At 35.2% G+C, this 19,036-nt stretch overlaps 2 protein-coding genes across 3 annotated transcripts; one reads left to right on the top strand and one right to left on the bottom strand.

Moving 5' to 3' along the window:
- Positions 1–2,067: 2,067 nt before the first annotated feature.
- Positions 2,068–9,964, top strand: LOC141429040 (dopaminechrome tautomerase-like). The gene is made up of 4 exons (XM_074089189.1): positions 2,068–2,135; positions 7,072–7,238; positions 8,472–8,650; positions 9,029–9,964. The coding sequence occupies exons 2-4, from the start codon at positions 7,072–7,074 to the stop codon at positions 9,916–9,918; spliced, it is 1,236 nt and encodes a 411-aa protein (XP_073945290.1). The 5' UTR covers positions 2,068–2,135; the 3' UTR covers positions 9,919–9,964.
- On the bottom strand, positions 9,815–18,716 carry LOC141429035 (uncharacterized). 2 transcript variants are annotated; one of them, XM_074089182.1, is made up of 5 exons: positions 18,384–18,716; positions 15,634–15,780; positions 14,769–14,965; positions 12,921–13,079; positions 9,815–11,017 (listed from the first exon to the last, which is right to left on the bottom strand). In XM_074089182.1, the coding sequence occupies exons 1-5, from the start codon at positions 18,507–18,509 to the stop codon at positions 9,988–9,990; spliced, it is 1,659 nt and encodes a 552-aa protein (XP_073945283.1). In that variant the 5' UTR covers positions 18,510–18,716; the 3' UTR covers positions 9,815–9,987. The 2 variants fall into 2 exon arrangements, with proteins under 2 accessions (XP_073945283.1, XP_073945284.1); XM_074089183.1 differs by lacking the exon at positions 18,384–18,716 and having other exon boundaries at positions 14,769–15,078; positions 15,634–15,713.
- Between the last annotated feature and the right edge of the window lie 320 nt (positions 18,717–19,036).

The raw sequence follows: 19,036 nt of genomic DNA, 5'->3' as shown, positions 1-19,036 counted from the left end.
TGCAAAGTTTGTAATATTCGTAGGTAATATTTGGCACCGGGCACGCGACCAGCACCGCCTCGACTTTCGGCGTCCAGTCCACTTGTTGTCAACAGATGGTCCACGGGTCTTTCCTAGTCACTATGGCGGCGAGCAGCGGGTTATCACCGAGTGGTTCACTCGCCGTCCGCGCGTGGCAACCTCGCGAGTGAGGCGATCCGGTGGCGCTACGTGACCTTTAATTTGTCGGCGGCACTCACAGCCTCCAAATGATCGAGTTTAAAAATATTTAGGTCTGGTTGTAACAGAACAGTAGATCCTATAACAGGGCGTTTAAAAAAAGTAAATTAGCGACCAATAGTGTGGTGGCGGAGAAAAATCTGAAGAAACAGACATGGAAGGACATAATTACTCTGGAGGTGGTCCACGACTATAACTAATGATATAAATTATGGTAACCGTACCCTGTTACAACGCAGAGCTTGCGGTTAAGAACTTGACACAGGGTGAACAACTTGAAACTAGCTATTTGTGACCACGGTTTGTGTCGAAATCTGTAAGTATTTCGGGCCCAGTTAGAAGAATTACAGATTAACTTTCTCATAACTTGAACCAAATTTACTTATATGTGTGATTAGTCAACTATATTGAATAATTTCATAGTGTTATTATGATCGTCAACTACTTAATAAGATGTCGTGCCGCTTTAGGATTAAATTTTATTATATTATTCTAAATATTATATATTTTTTAATATTCAAGCTACTATTCAAGGTATTTTTGCTACGTAAACAAATAAGTCAGGGCTAAACTCTGACTAACTAAGTAATTTTGTTAGAATATTTTTCCAATACCTAATTAAATAATGCAGTTAAAAAACTTTTTAATTCACTACATAAATTTTAAGTCGATTCAAAAATATACCTACTCATTAAACTTTGGGAAGTAAAAATTGCTTTTTTGATTCCTTTTAATCGCCATTGCAAACAAAGGTTGTTAAAAGTTATCAATGCAATGATACAGAATCATGTATATTTAAATTAGCTACAAAATTACTCTTAAATAACGAACTCGTTATTAGAACATACTGTTTATGCAACGTTAACACGAGACTAAAATAATACAGAATGGCCAATTCATTATAATTCTTTTTTTGCCAAAACAAAGACGCGTACCAGAATAATATTCTCGATGAATTTAAGTCTTATAATAACTAAGTAAATACTTAGCACTTGATAGAATAATCGGACGCATAATGGATGGCCAGGTCGAAGACGCCCTGTAGGACGGCCTAGATACCAGAGGATGGACCAGGTCGAGAAGGATATAGCCAAGCTTCAGCAGCCGGAGTAGCTCAGTGCAAAGCAGAGTGGCGTTCTTTGGTGTTGGAGGCTAAGGTCCACTTTGGATCGCTGAGCCATCGTAGTAAGTACTTAATAGAATCTCAGCATGCTACCCGGCAGATCGTTACTCTGACGCAGTTTAGAATCAAGCTCTTTTACACAGGTAACATGTTACCAATGGCAGCTGCATCTGTGGCCATCGACACGTTAGTGGCAGCCTTCGTTGGTACTTTTTGCACGGAAGTCATTTCCATTCCAAAGATGTCAAAGAAGAAACTACTTGTTTAGTAAACCTTAAAGCGCGCGCTTAAGGTCGCGGGTGCAAGCAAAGAAATTATTTTAATTCATTGATATAGTATGGACCTCCGCAAAGTAACGCCTGATTCAATAATTATTTGAAACTATTTGCTGTATTTCTTCGGACTATTCGTATTCAACGGGCTGCGTTGACAATTTATTTGTCTACACAAATTAATTGCTACGTTATTGCAGACGCGTTTGGGATATTTTGTGTTAAAAACTTACACTAGAAGCTCACATACTTAGTTAGATACCTAACACGTAGATCAGATGGTGATTCAGGATGAGTGAGATATGCGTCAACGAAACTAACAGAAATGTTAAGCTTAATGAAAATAATACTGACAATTTCAAGGCGTAATAATTTAGAATTGTAAAGCAGTGAAGTTGCATTTCTACTTATTCGTATCATCTTCTACTATACATTAATATGGAGAGTGGGTGTGTTTAGGTACTCATAACAGAGCAAAACCGCCAGCCTAATAGACGTGTATAGTGGGAGTTAACACGAAGGTAAGCTACTTAGTAAGAGAATTAACAAGTTATTTGCTACGTCCCATTTAAATCTTCAGTGATATGTTAAAACCATTATTATTAAAGCATTTGTCATTTTTGCCTTTATATGGAAATTATTTAAAAAAGCTACGATTTAGAATTTTCATAATTAAGATTTTTTTTGTTTAAATATCCTAGACTGAATTAAAAATGGGACGACGTTAAAACAAACTCCTTGTAATAAAAATAAATCGTTAATATAGAATGTAGTTATCGTGGAAACTAATAATTATTATATTGAATATATGAATATAATTATGTACCTACCTAGATCTATTTCCGAGAATATAACTTTATTCAATACTTTATTTATATTTTATTACTTCATCACAACGAGTTGTGGTTTTTGGCCCAAAAATTATAAACAAAACTAGCCTTTGCCCGCGGCTCCGCCCGCGTGGTATTCGGTTATCGCGCGCTGTTCCCTCGGGAACTGTGCATTTTTCCGGGATAAAAAGAAGCCTATGTCGCTCTCGGGCCCATAAACTATCTCTATGCCAAAAATCACGTCGATCCGTCGCTCCGTTACGGCGTGAAAGACGGACAAACATACAAACACACTTTTGCAATATTAGTATGGATGGTTTCACTGTATATTTATAGGGGCTATTATAGGGACATTTAAAGCATACTATATTTTGACATAGGTTCCTAAAAAGTTCTACGAAGCCCTCGTTGCGTGCAGTCCGACTTCCACTTTGGCCGGTTTTTTTAAGTCATCTGAAAAAGTAATCCGCTACTTTTGATGCCAAGTGTATTGTACTACCGGATAACCTTCACAGGAAGGTTGACAAAAACCACTAGGGATGGGCCGAAAATCGTTTTACATTCAAAAAAGCTTTAGTCTCGTGTGACACACAATTTTTCACCTCAGCAGCGAGAACATCATTTAAATGTAACTTAAGAATAAAACCACATATATCTACCTGTTTACAAAACAAACACAATTTTATTAAATATAATCCGATTATTAAGAAACAAATATAATAATCACATTTAAAACCATATAAAAGTGTCCAGTAGATACAATACAAATCTCATACTCATTTAACATATTATGCATTGTAATTTGAACTTAAAACTTCTTGTGCTAGGTATGTCACACTAATTTTTTAATACTGCAAAAAGCCTCATCTTGGGGTCATTAATAAGGTTGAACAATAAACGTATAATTTATAATAAATGTTATTAAACCTTTAAATATGAATTTTATTAAGATTTGTATTACATAAACATAAATAGATTTGTTAAAAATTTATTCAATTTAACAACTATTTATTCCAACTGTAAAAGTAGTATACGGAATTATTTTATAAAAAACAAACAAGAGAAGCGGCTTTCGTGCAACGAGATTGCATACTTTATTAAAAGATCGGGAAAATTTACATTTTGTAAATATTTCGTTGTCATGTAATTTTGTATCTATCGATATATTTTTAATATCTTTATTATTAAGATTGTAATCTACACATATGATCCTATCTCTCGCTTTTTTCGTATTGAAGTGAACTGACAGATCAAAGTAAAGTTCAAATATTTGGAATGAAGGCTATCGCGTATGAATTCACCACTAGAGGCGCTAGTGTAGCGTGAGGTTTACGAAATGTCAAATCTCATAGTTTTTGGGTGAGCTACGCGGGTTTATTTATAATTTGAATAATTTTGTGAATATTTTGCAATATCTGAAATTAATTATGGCAAATATGCGTTCCGGGGCAGTGAATGTCTGTGTTTTGAGACAGTTTTGTCTTTCGGAAACCTTTGTCCTCCCTTTTTTCCGCACAAAGCGGGGACTATGGAACACTGTGGCATGCTCGATATTTTTATGGTACGATTTTAAGGTGTATTAAATATGATTTTAATCTAAACTTTGCTTTCACGCCCGTAATAACAGACTTTGAAAGCCATACTTAAAAACCTCACGCAACAGTGCGCCATCTAGTGAGACAAAAAACGATAGCCCTCATTCAGTGAGTAGACCCAACACTGTACGCAGCATTTAAAAAAAAAAAAGTTACTTTGTCTCACGGAGTGAGCAAAATGCAGTTTTGCTCACTGATTTCTCATAGCAAAACCTGCCTGTTTGAGGTGCTGAGGTGAAAAGTAACTTTTTGATTATTATTTTTTAAATACTGGGGACAGTGCTGGGTCCACTCACTGAATACTAAATATTTGAACTAGACTTTGATCTGTCACTTTCACTTCAACATGAAAAAAGCGAGAGATAAGTAGGATCAAGTAGAGACTAAGTTCGATTTTCAAATTCTGTAGGCCTAAGAAGAAACAAACAATTAAACTTTCGGATACACATTATAACCGCAAAATTACAAAACGCCTGTAATAGTATAGTACATTACTAGGGACTTAGTCCTATAACACTTATTTTTCGAAGCTTGTACATTGCTTTTCTCAAATACAAAACAAAAACTACAAAAATCAATATATAGCTAAAAAAACGAACATTTATCTAAGTTTTTTTTTACTTTTTAATGAAACAAGAAGCATACACCAACCTAATAAAAATATTGTGTTGATTACAATCTTAAATTATACTTACCTTTAGTATTAAAAATATATGCAACCTCGTTGCACGAAAGCCGCTGCTCTTGATTTTTTATTAAAATTGTTCCGTATACTGCCTATCTCTTAAAATTTGAGTAAATTTTAAATATTGAATAAATTTGCAACTAATCTATTCATATTTATGTTTCAAACAATATAAATCCTAATAAAATCATAATTAAAGGTAGTTTTTTATTAAAAAATATACGTTTATTGTTCAACCTTTTTAATGACCCAAAGATGAGGTCTTTTGCAGTATTAAAGTATGACATATTTTACAAGAAGTTCTAACTATGTTCAAATTACTGAACTGAGTATGAGATTATCGTACCTACCTGGATACTTTTTCATTCCGTATACAAAACCTGTCTACTTACCGGAGACTTTTGGTAGATGTCTGGCATTCAAGTGACTTTTAAAACTGTAATGGCGACTGTACGAATCATTTTTGAGAAAAGGTTTTAAATATGATTAAGTATTATATTTGTTTCTTAACAATCGGATTATATTTTAAAGTTTTTGATATTGTTTGTTTTGTAAATATATGTATGTGGTTATTTTAACCTTTTAATTAAAAGTTGTATGTGTCACACGAGACCAAAGTTGTTTTGCATCTCGAGTGTTTGAATCACTCGCTATCGCTCGTGATTCAATTGTACAATCCTTCGCTTACTCGGGATTCAAAATCAACACTCTCAGCAAAAAACGACTTTGCTCTCTTGTTGCACTAATAACTTTTTCTCAAACATGCTCGGAAATGTATGCGATAATGTCACGAAATGGAGACATGAAGTTTCTCATTTATGGCTCCCTACCACCTCCCTACATAACTTCTTGGCCTAGGGCATGAAGTATGTATGAAAATCCATTATTGTCCGCTGCTCTAATTTTTTAATTTTGCTTACTAACATTAAACTGACAAAGTAAAAATTACGAACAGCCAACCACCACTACTCTGTAAGCATTTGCGATACTGCGATGCGATGGGATGCGATGCGATGCGATGCGATGCGATGCGATGTGATATATGGATTTATGGATGGATGGATGGATGGATGGATGGATGGATGGATGGATGGATGGATGGATGGACGGACAGACGGACGGATAGACAGACGGACGGACGGACGGATGGACGGACGGACGGATAGATGGATGGACGGACTGACGGACGGACGGACGGACGGACGGACGGACGAACGGACGGACGGACGGTCGGACGGATGGATGGATGGATGGCTGGATGGATGGATGGATGGATGGATGGATGGACGGATGGATGGATGGATGGACGGATGGACGGATGGATGGATGGACGGATGGATGGACGGACGGATGGATGGACGGACGGATGGATGGATGGACGGATGGACGGATGGACGGATGGACGGACGGACGGATGGATGGACGGACGGATGGACGGACCGATGGCTGGATGGACGGATGGATGGATGGATGAAATATTTCCTCACATTGTTTGAGAAAAGCACTATACAAACCTCGGCCAGAACAGGGATTGCTGGACTCGTTTTATCCGGCCTCGTCTACGACTCGGCCGTCTACCCCGAACTCGTCCATCAATCCCTTACTTCATGGCCTCTGCAGTAATGTACTATTTCGGATCTCAAACTAAACATTGAGAAACATTAAGTGTTTTCAACAATCAAAATTCATAATCCCTTCTTATCTACCCGTAGGTATTTAAAATTTACTAGACGCATATTGAACCGAAGTTCAGATGATTTTTTTATGTTTACCGAATGTTCAGCCGAAGTTCATATTCGGTTCAAAGCATATTCGGGCCATCTCTAAAATCACACATTAATAAATCATTCATTAATTTTAACTCAGTATTATATAACTTTGTACAATAGAGGACGTTGAGATTTTTTTTCTAAAATGCAGGCTTTTTCAATCATAAATTAAGTTTTTTAACATAGCCAGTGAAGAACATCTGTGCCTTATTATAACCACATTATCATTAACAGCATTTTAGAATTGCCTTCTTTTTGGTGGAGTAATTGTCACTTATCCATTTCTTCCGCCAGCTTTTTGGGTTCCTGATATGATCCGGTTCTAAGTAAAGTTCCTTCCAATATTTTTCTTCAAGAAACCGTAAATCTAAATACCTAATTGTAATACCTATAGCTAGAGTCTGATTGTTTCCAAATAATAAACTATTACCAATAATAGAATCTCGGTCTTAGATTCTTCTTCCTCTCCTCCCTCAATTGTTTTCCCTTTTTTCCCATTTTTGTCAAATGTATTATTAAATCAATTAAATATTGGTGCTTACTTGTACTAATATGGATAAATTTTTCTTTGATTTCAGATGAAGGTATCATTAGTTATCGTTCTTATACTGACATGCTTTGCTGTCGGTAACCACGGCAACATAACTGCTGCTCGAAGTAAAGCGATAGGCACCTTGTACAGATGGAAACAAATAGATTTTGAGTATCCCAGCCCGCAGGATAGACAAGCTGCTATTAATTCAGGGTAATTTTTTTATTATTTTAAAACGCGTAGGTACAGTCACAAGCACCAATATCTGACGCAATAAAGCGTGCATAAACATCTAATACGACCTTGATACGACTCTATTTCTAGACCCGGTGACGTGTCAGATATTTTTGCACGCTCCGCTGTAGCAGATATTAATGCAGGTGACTGTACGTGGCCCATTTAGAAACCTATATGATAATGCTGATACTTATCGCAATGCCTAAAAACAATACATATTTATGTCATTATTCATTAACCAAGCGGGCTTATTTGGGGTCACGAATTAAATGATTTGAATGTAAAATAACAGTTAATATTAGTAAGTAAAGTCATGTTCTTAAATTTCTGAGCAAATGTTGATCAAAAATATGTGAACACGGCTCTATTGTTAACGACGTAGAAGCGTGTTCAGATATTTTTGATTAAATTTTTGCTCAAAAGTTTACGAACTTGACTACATTTGAAATGTATAGTAACTAATTAGTGTTTGATGATTGACATACTTATTAATAAACGAATTAATCAGTATAGTGGAAATATCATAAATAAAAAGAAGAAATTCGCGCATCCACCGTACTGATTGCTGCACGCTGATTGGCTGGCTCATTGTCAAGCAGGACAATTAATTTGGCAATAAGCAGTTATTACTATCCATATCGATTACTTAAACATATAGTTACAGCGTAGCATAGTATATAAAATATATTTTTTACGAAAATTTGGATCTATTCACCATGACTTTGTCGCATTAGGTCAAGCCTGTAATGATAGATGTAAGTGTGTGTACAATAAATAAATAAATAAATAAAAATGACGGCACCAATCAATCATGGACAAATATGTCCATATATGTGTTTAATAAAACACAGTATTACCCATGCAGTAGTGGACAACAAGGATTCAATGTCTTACAGCTCATCATTCATTTAGTTTAATAAACTAGGATCCGTCTCTTAAAATTAAAATTTGGGTTAACGAAACAATTTTCATTATTGGTTCGGTGCCATCACCTAATTCTAAATCGTGTTGTTCCATAATATAAGGAAAATCTTTAATGAAAAACTAGTTATAGTATGGTATAAGTGACAAAATCACAATGTAAAGTGTTATAGAACTAGATAGGCAGACAGCCAGGCCAGTATTACCGCTCTAAGCCTATCAAATTATAAATAAAACGTAATTCAATCTGTAAACGCAACGATACATAGCAAGACTACTTTTTTGCAGGAAATTCATTCAACCAAACGTAATAATTCTGGGCGTTGAACGTTGGAAAGACCGTGTTTTCATTAGCACGCCTCGGTGGAAGAAAGGCGTACCAGCGTCTTTGTCAGCCTTGCCCGTCGTACCCGCCACAGACTCGCCGCCTCTAAAACCATACCCCGATTGGGAATGGCATAACGCAGGTAATTATTTTTAAACAAGTAACAAATTTTAAGTAGGCAGTCCCATAATTTATGGGACTGCTTAAAAGTTTAAACTGTATGGCAACGTTTCACCAAGTTAAAATCACGAATTAAGTATTTGAAATGAAACCTACAACATTTTATTCTATTAATCCTAAAAAAAATAGAAAACTATCACAGGATACACAAGAGTATGTTCTATTCTATTGGAAAGCTCTGACCTCCTTATTTTTAATTTGTCTAGTTAATTAAAGTTTCAATTCAATTCAATTATTGAAAGTATAGCTCCATCGATAAGTTACTATCGATGATTCCGCCAATGTCGAGGTTGGAAAAGACACTATCAGTTTAATTTAAGTTTAATTTTTATCTTTACAGAGAATTGTACTGGTTTTACCTCCATTTTCCGGATGAACGTAGATCACTGCGGTGTGATGTGGATCCTTGACTCCGGACAAGTCGAAGCGTTCGAGACGCCACGCCAGCTCTGCCCACCAACTATTTATGCTGTTGATCTTGAAACAAATGCAGTAATAGCACGCTACCCAATCCCAGCAGAACATGTTCTTCAGAATTCTCTGATTACTAATATTGTTGTAGACTCCAGAGATGCAAGGTGCAGAGATCTCCATGTCTACATTGCCGATGCCAGGCGCTTTGGGCTTATTGTGTTTAGAGCCGCCGATGCTTCGTTTTGGAGATTCAATCACTATACTTTTTATCCTGAACCTTTACTGTCGAATTATACTTTACATGGAGTTAATTACCAATGGAGTGATGGTATTTTCGGAATGTCTTTGGGGAAATTTCACCAGGGGGATAGACCTTTGTATTACCATTCCATGTCTAGCAATTTGGAATTTGTTGTAAGCACTTCGGTGATAAGAAATTCTTCGCGTGTCGACAACGCTGAAGGTGAATTCAAACTCCTCGGCGAGAACCGAGGCCCTATTGGTCAGGTCTCTGCTGCTGCTGTTGACCGCAATGGTGTAATGATATTTAATCTGGTTTCCAAAGATAGTATTGGTTGCTGGGATACGCGTAAACCGTATTCAAATGCTAACCTCGGTATTATCGCACAAAGTAACAGAACATTGGTGTTTCCCAATGATTTACGTATTGATCATGAAGTACCACAGATGGCCTGGATAATAACAAACAAACTTCCATTTTACCAATTTAATTTGATAAACCCAGATGAATATAACTACAGAGTGTTATATTTAAATCCAGCAATAGCTATAGAAGAAACTGTTTGTAACTTTTGATACTTAATAAAAATAAATATGTACTGTCATGGGATATTATAAAATATTCCCTCGTTTAAGTTATATCCTCTAAACACCTTTTTCCTCACTTTCTCCACTAGAAGTACTAGTCGAACCAATGTGGCTCGACGACGGTGCATTTTTATCTTTACGTTTTCTTGATGACTTTGCTTTTGTCAGACTACTTTTTATTCTGTCAATAGTTGAAGTCAAACTACTAGCTGAAGAAATCGGAGGCGAGCTTGAGCCTTCTTTAAGGGCTTCCGCACTGTTTTGCCGTTTTGATGTCTCTCCCGAGTTATCAACGCTTTCTAATTCATTTTTAGTATTCTCCATATGTTTTAAATTATCTGTTTTCTTTTTTTTTTGTTTTCTTGCATGCGTATGCTTTGTACCTGACTTTTTCTCACTTAATGGTCGTTCTAAGTCTAAAGTAACGTTACCTCCGGAATTAATACGTACTGCTTGCCGCTGTTCGTTGTGAGTTCTCTCATTGCTTTTACCTTCAATTTGACTATGAACTACCCTTATAGAGTCCAACTTATGCTGTAATTGTGAATCATTTTTTTTCATAAATATGTCCGGGTAGTCTCTTAGATACGATGCTATATTACTTTTCTTGCTTGCAACTAACGGGGGAGTATCTGTAGCTTCATCGGTCAGACTTGGACAGTTAAGATTTTTAACTTGAGATTCAGATACGGATAACATTGAGGCAGCTTCAAATATTTGATTAGGACCGTTTTTTTCTGTCTGAAGAAAAGCACTTATTCGTAACAACATCAGACCGAATTGCTCATTGATTCGGTCAGTATTTCGAGGGACAATTATTTCATTGCCAAACCAATCTTCGTAAGTTCCTAAATCAGACGGTAATCTATTTGGAATGCTGTAGGCCTGGACGACTTCATTAATATTATTGACAGTTTCATTTAGATCAACCGCTGTTTGATTTTCGTAAAATGTGTTTTCTTTATTTTCAATATCTAATTTAACGCTCTTCTTTGTATCGGTTGATCCTAAATCATTAGGTGAAAAATTATTATTTTCTTTAGATATAGCTATATTTCCAGCTATATTTATTTGTTTATCTGAATATCTGAAAAATCATAGATATATTTTTAATACCTTCTGTTAATTCGTTTCATACAGTGTGTTACCGGCAGCCAGGCTTTTTTTAAGGGAGGTTATATACAGTAACGTGTTTCTGTAATTAAACCATACACATTAATTTAATTAATAAACTAAAGTTGAGACTTCGTTAACTTTCTAACAAAATTATAATTGCCAGCAAAGCAAAGTAAATTGACAAGTAATAATCAAATTATATATCGGCTGTCATTTACAGTTACCTGTCAATTTACTTTGCTGGCAATTACGAGTATAATTTTGTTAAAAAGTTAACAAAATCTGAATTTGGTTTTATTAATTAAATTAATGTCATGTTTAAGTTACAGACAAACATACATTACTTTAACCTGCCTTAAAAAGCTTGGCTGCCGGTAACACTGTATAACATTAAAAATTAATGGTCACACTCGCGCTAGTTTTTTTAATAATCCATTGTCGGAAGTAAACATAAAAAAAAATAACTTGCAATATTATTAATCATTCCTAGTTTTAAATATAGAAGTAAATACAAATTTTAGTGAAATCTTCGTTTCATTATAAACTAAGTAGTTAAAATATGTGTGAAAGTCACCGTTAAATTTTTGTGTTAAATGAAATCAAGTACCTATATACCTGTAAAACCCAGCTTTCAATACCGGGTGTGGCCTGTAATATGAGCAAATAATTAAAACATAGATCATACTCCTCAAACTGAACTACATTAGTTCAGCGACTTTTAAAAAAAATAGTTTTTTAATTTTTATTACACTTTTATGTTTATTCGAAGAAGCAATGTAAAGCAAAATGTTTGATGTTTGTAGCGTGACAGGCAACGTCAGTTGTGTTCTAGGATGGCGTACTTTGATAGCAGTATTTAATTTGTATGAAAAAAGGAAAATTCAAAGACTCCATTATTTTTAAAAGTCGCTGAACTAATGTTGTTTAGTTTGACGAGGACGATCTATGTTTACTAGAGCGTACTCCTACCTTAAAGGCCGGCAACGCACTTGTAACTCTTCTGGTGTTGCAGGTGTCCATGGGCAACGGTAATCGCTTACCATCAGGCGATCCGCCTACTCGTTTGCCCCCTATACCATAAAATGATTTAATTTTTTGCTCGTATTACAGGCCACACCCGGTATACAAAGTTAAATCCCATCAAAAAAATTTTCATGTAAAATGTCGCCAACACGAGACCATATGGCTCGCACTGTCAAAAACGTATCAAATCTCTGTAGAGCCAAGCTTTTAACTCTACACTAACTCTACAAGCCCTAATTTCACAAATTCTACACCTTAGTCAAAATTGCTTGACCGTTTCGTTACTACATGAACTATTGTATAACAGTAAAGCAATGAACAGTGAATAAAATTTTCACTCGTTGGGCATGCCCATGTGACGGTGATTAAATCATCTTAAAATAAAAACCATTCAAGAGCGTGTACCGAATCTTCCAAATTTATATATATTTTTTATAACTTTAACCGTTATAGTTTTCCTTATTTTGATATAGTCACTACCATCATTTATTTTTTTCAAATTTTTCAAACGAACGATTTAGCTTCTAGAGCTAAGCCGCGGACAGACGGACAGAATGATAGACAGACATGGTGAAACTAAAAGGGTTCCGTTTTTGCCATTTTGGCTACGGAACCCTAAAAAGATAGTTGGGGTATCTAAGGTTTAAATTTAAATTATTTATTTGTTAAAAAAACCTTTCTTACGATTTTTTTTACTGGCATTAAAGTATTGTATACTTTGTAGGAGAATTTCGATGTAAATAAAAAGAAAGGTTAACAAGAGAATGTTCGTTCAGTAGAGGCAGATACTATTAAGAGGCAAGTAAAGGTACCTACTAAACATAAAAATATACAGTTTAATTTGTACTTACAAATTGGACATAAGGTGACTCCGGACCAGAGCCTCGCCGAATAAGGACTTGGTGCGTCGTCTGCGGATGGCCAGCTCAAGCCCATAGTCTAGGTCGTTGGACGGCACTGCTGCTCGGAAGGTCTTGAATGCAGCTGCCACTTTTAATGCGTGGTAATAACTGTTGGATTTGATATGACAATATAGATTAGAAGAATTATTCACATTCTTAAAGTGATTTTCCACCGGCGAGATGAGACGAGACGAGGGGAGACGAGATTTGAAATTTGTATGCGCGCGAGAATGCATACGAATTTCAATTCTCATCTCGCCTCGCCTGTGGAAAATCACCATTAAGGTCCTGATAAACTTGAGCATTCGCTTGTAACAGAACAACGAGTATCCGCCATTTTGAAATTTGTCGAACTGAACAACAAATAGAGCCTATACCCCAGTCACCTAACCTTCGCTCTAAGTAAAATCAACATTAATTCTAATAAGCAATTTTTTGCATTAAAAATTAGGTCAGCTAATTTGCAAATATATTCTTCAGTAATCCACGAAAATTTATAACTGCGACAGTAAAATTTTATAAAAAAGAATATTTATAAATTGTGTAAAAATCAGGCGAAATTGCTATACTTAGCTCATTTACTTCACAATTAACTAGTTTTATTTATGTTCTTTCGAACACATATAAATCCACTTATAAAAGAACTTAAAAAAGGGTTCATATTTTCAAAATTAAAAAATAATTACAATAGTGGTTACCTTTTAGGTAAGTATAATTAAGGTTTAGGTGTGTCTTTTTAACGTGCTTTGAGACTTTTTGTACTTATTTTTGCTGCTTATATTATATCGGTTTAACAAAATACGTAATTTCTAATCATATCTATTGTTGAATTTTAAATAATAATTATTTAAAATCCAATTTCTTGTTAATATGTGACTTAATTTTTTTTCCCTAATAGAAATTAGACGTATTACAAAATAATCACTTTAGTGTTTTTTTTCTATTTCCTGTTAGATATATTGGTGGATTCAGCTTGCGGGTCTAAAAACTGAATTATTCAAACACATTTTGACATTAAATTTAGTGAAATACATTTTTGCTCAAAAAAACACCTATTTTAGAGTATTTTTTTTTTGTCATCTTCCACAACCAAATTTTGGTGAATTCGAAAATATAGGTTCTTAAAATTACACGTAAAAGCAGTATACAAAAAATTAGCCTTATATCGAATTATTTCCAAAAAAACTGTAGAATGACCAGGCTACTAGCACGATCATTATAGGGAAGCTCTAGAAAATGCTCGTCAAAGCCTTATTCATTCAAGGATTCACGATGATGTCGGATGTATGTTCGGAAAAAGACTCAAATTTACCGTGGTTTTGTTTGTATGTTTGCTAGAACGCTCGTTAGAATGCTGAAGTTTATCAGCATCTTTAAATAAGTGAGCAGCTCAATCGTCAATGCCTTTTTAACATAATATAAGCTTCACCTGTAACTATGAAACTGATTTTCTCCCACGTACCTTATTGTGGTATTGACACGAAATTTGGTATAATAATGGTAGCATCGAGCTGATCTCGTGATACAGTCAGAAGCTAGAGGAGGCCCCATTGATACAGTTTAGGTATCTTGCATTCTTATGTATAAGAAATTCATAACCTTCCTTCGTGTAACTTTGGTTATGGTTTGGTTTCATTAATACATTCTCATTTTTCCTTTCCATTTTATATCACTGAATAGGTGTAATTAAATTATCTAAGAAATTAACTCTCAACACTGCTAAACTACTACTACACTACTACTATACTAAAGGCAGCAAATCTACTTACACATAAAAATTAAGTATCTTGCGTTTACCTCAACACAAGCATCCACATGTAAAAAGCAGGCATAATGGAGATAATTTTGATCACCACGAATTTTATACAAGGCGGCCGAGCTGGTCCCACCAGGAGACAGGTGGCCAGACCCAAAGCCAGGCTCAGCAACTCGCAGAGCAACTTGCGAATAGCTGCCAGCAGGAGCCAAGGCAGCACAAGGGTCGGACGCTCCTCCTGGTTACACCAGCGCGACATGTGATATACATTCATGTATAGTAAGGACAGTCTTCATGGACATGACGTAACAACATATACACTAAATAAGTACTTAATTTGTTTATTTGCCTCTGAAACCAAAGCAGTAGAAGAAATTAAGACGCTTAGAAGGTCCATTGGCAAAGTAAAGTTTTTTGAAGAGAAGCAGATTTGTTTCAATAAGTAGTCCTGGTTCTACAGAGCTAGAAACGGTAGTTCGATCACAAAACAATATTTCCACTAAATGATAGGAACAGAATGGAGCTGCCGTTCCTCCTTTTTCAGGATCATGATTATTGAAAAAATAATAACCTGCACCTCTTAAAAAAGCTTTACCTAAGCTTTACCTAGGTACTAATGTTCTAATGCTAATGTGATTAAGACAATATTTGGATGGAGTTAAGAAAATTGGACACCTTAACGCCGATAGTTGAAGTTATTATGAAAGTTTTCCGTTGTGACATGATAATTAACCATACCGTTATTATTGGGTGTATGGTATGAGTCAGACTTTTTGATTTTCTCGTGCTTTGAATTTCTTCTCGCCCTTTCATGTTTCTTGTCATAAAGTAATAAAATAAGATATCCATATCCACCCCAATGACTGACTAAAAAGCTGATAATTTGATAAATATAAGAAATGGTACCAGAAATACAGGATACAGCAAAACAATGTACGTAGCGAGGTAAACATAGACTGTGAAGCACTGGACAAGCATGACACCGGAAATCATGGTGCGCAGCGCTCGCTGCACCGGCATCGACAACTCTGCTGGCATGCGCATCTGCCATACCTAGTAAAAACACCAGCAGTTTTAGTTAAATCTTTAGCGTTAAATGTCCGTCCGTCTGTCTGGCAAGATACTTTTTCACCTCAGCACCTCAAACAGGCAGGTTTTGCTATGAGAAATCAGTCAGCAAAATCGCATTTTGCTCACTCCGTGAGACAAAGTAACTTTTTAATTTTTTTTAATGCTGAGTACCTACAGCGTTGAGTCTACTCACTGATTTCGAAATATTTGAACCAAAGAGGATTTGAACTTTACTTTGATCTGCCATTTCACTTCAACACGAAAAAAGCGAGAGATAAGATCAAATGCGTTGATTACAATCTTAAATTAAATTTTTGGTATAATAAATATATCGATACCTAATAAATTACATGACAACGAAATATTTCCGAAATGTAAATTTTCCCTATCTTTTAATATTATGCAACCTCGTTGCACGAAAGCCGCTTCTCTTGTTTTTTTTTTTATAAAAGAATTCCGTACAGGTACTGCCTCTACAGTTGGAATAAATATTTGTTAAATTGAATGAATTTTTAACAAATCTATTTATGTTTATGATAATTCAATTTGTAAATCTTAATAAAATTCAAATTTAAAGGTTTTATAACATTTATAATAAATTATACGTTTATTGTTCAACCTTTTTAATGACCCCAAGATGAGGCTTTTTGCAATATTAAAAAACCGGCCAAGAGCGTGTCGGACACGCCCAAAATAGGGTTCCGTAGCCATTGCGAAAAAATTAAGTAATAATTTTCTAAGGATTTCTTATTTTATACGGAATCTTCCAAGTTTAGGTATATTTTATACCTTAGGCTGCTATTTACTCATAAACTACTAATAATTCTAAAGCAAACTTAGCCGTTATAGTTTTCCTTGAAAGTTTAATATACTTACTACCATCCTGATTTTTTTCCAATTTTTCCACTCACCGGTTTAGATTTTAGAGGGGGGGGGGACGCTCGATTTTTATGAAAATTTGCACTTTAAAGTTGAATATTTCGCAAACATATCACTGAATCGAAAAATCGTCTTAGCAACCCCCTAATGGTTTTAAAAGACCTATCCAACGATACACATATCCCACACTATAGGGTTGGATGAGAAAAAAAAATCACCTCCACTTTACGTCTATGGGAGGTACGCTAAAAAAAATTATTTTAGAATTTTTAATTGTACCATTTTGTCGGCATAGTTTACTTATATATCCGTGCAAATGCTTTCTAGCATTGATAGTCCCTGAGCAAAGCCGCGGACGGACAGACAGACAGACAGACAGACATGGCGAAACTATAAGGGTTCCGTTTTTGCCATTTTGGCTCCCGAACCCTAAAAATGGGTGTGACATTAGTACAAGAAGTTATTCAAATTACAATGCATGTTATGAGTATGAGGTTTTGTATTGTATCTACTGGACACTTTTTTATGGTTTTAAACGTGATTATTATAATTTTGTTTCTTAACTCGCTGACGCTCGTGATTCAATTATAGAATCCTTCGCTTACTCGGGATTCAAAATCAACACTCGCAACAAAAAACAACTTTGCTCTCTTGTTGCACAAATAACTATTTCTCGAGAGCGTCAAGGTGATATTAAAATATCAAATACTCAGGTCTGCTACCCCTTGGAGCAATGACAAATTCTACAAGGCAAAATCAAAAGACAATAATATTTGTAGATATTGAACGAAGCTCTGAATAAATAAGTGTTTCAAAAAATCTAAATCAAAACGTTTATTCTGTAAGCAAGCCGCAAAGGGCTCTTTTACATGTCACTTTTTCGACATGATTTCGGAAAGACCACCATTGCCAAAAATTATACGCCACAAGAAACTTGGCAGAAAGTATTTTTTTTTCTAAACAAGATATTTATATAATTACAATAGCTATAGCAAGCGAACTCAAAAATTGTAATTACCTTAGTCCGTCAGTTACATTATCAGAAAATATGGACGTATATTTTTTCTTTCGCCAATTACAAACAATGATGAAGCTATAGCCAGTTAAAGTTCCACATGACGTGACGTCACGCCGTCCTGAAAAATGTCGCACGGTGTGACGACACGGGCCCCACTCCCAAACTTTGACGCTTTTCAACTTTGTAATTTTTTGTACGATTGACAAAAAAACTAATAATATTTTTATCCAGGAAACTACCCGATTGTCTTAACTATGAAAGAAAGCATAACAATAGTAGATTGTACAACAAGAGCATAAATTAAGCCATTTTACCCGAGACGTGCCGGTACGGTGAGGGTGGATAGAACCGTCGAGAGAAAAATGGGTTTAGTGCTCGATTTGAGTGTACTGCTTTTCACTTCGATTGCGAGGAGATGAAATAACAACAGTAGAATTAATTGTTCATTTACTAGGCCCCTTTTATTTTCATGCATTGCTAATATAATTATAAATATTAGTTATATTTACTTTTTTATTCATTATATAAATTAAAAATTATTTAAAAAAATAAAGAAATTGTTTTGTTTGTGATGAGAGCATAAAAAGTCATTTTATGTCGCTTAAATCTAGCATACATACCAACTTTACGAGCATGAAATCGAAAAGTATGTTTTGTCTGAATTCATATTGATCAGATAGGTACTTACCTGTTTTAAGTTAGCATTAACTTTGAATAGCGTCGCGTCGAATATGGTGCTCACGAGACCCAGTAGCGTCCACAGACACACCTCCGACTGCATGTTCATGCCGAAATATGAGAGGATGTTTATCATTTTACTACAATTAACTATTTCAAGGCTATAGTCAATACAATGTATGGTTGTGAAATGGTGCAGAAGACATGGTTAAAGCGCTAGGACATTCTGTTTGTACTATTTTACAACCCACTGCAAAATGAATTTCACTTCATTTTAATGATTTGTTTTTGTGTACTTTTATTTATTATTATGAAGCGGTCTCACTAGATTGTGTATACTTTGACATTGACAGATTGACAGATAGTTGAAAAATTAAATGAATTCAGTGCTATTACCAACCTACTCTGTTATGAAACTACTACGTCATTTACCTATATCCAATAGCGTGCCAGGTCTTCCTTCTTCTACTGACCTTTGCAAATTAATTTGCGGCAGTGACGACGGTATAGTCCGCGAGCCAGGTATGTACCTACCTATGTACAATCGAGTTCTTATACTTTTGAGTAAAAATTTTATCAAAAATATGTGAACATGGCTCTATTGTTAACGGCATAGAAGCGTACTCAGATATTTATGATTGAGTTTTTGCCCAGAAGTACGTG

The sequence above is a fragment of the Choristoneura fumiferana genome, chromosome 6, assembly GCF_025370935.1.
Source record: "Choristoneura fumiferana chromosome 6, NRCan_CFum_1, whole genome shotgun sequence".
NCBI lineage: Eukaryota > Metazoa > Arthropoda > Insecta > Lepidoptera > Tortricidae > Choristoneura > Choristoneura fumiferana.
The sequence above is the reverse complement of the archived record's forward strand: the minus strand, read 5'-3'. Positions and strand labels throughout refer to the sequence as shown.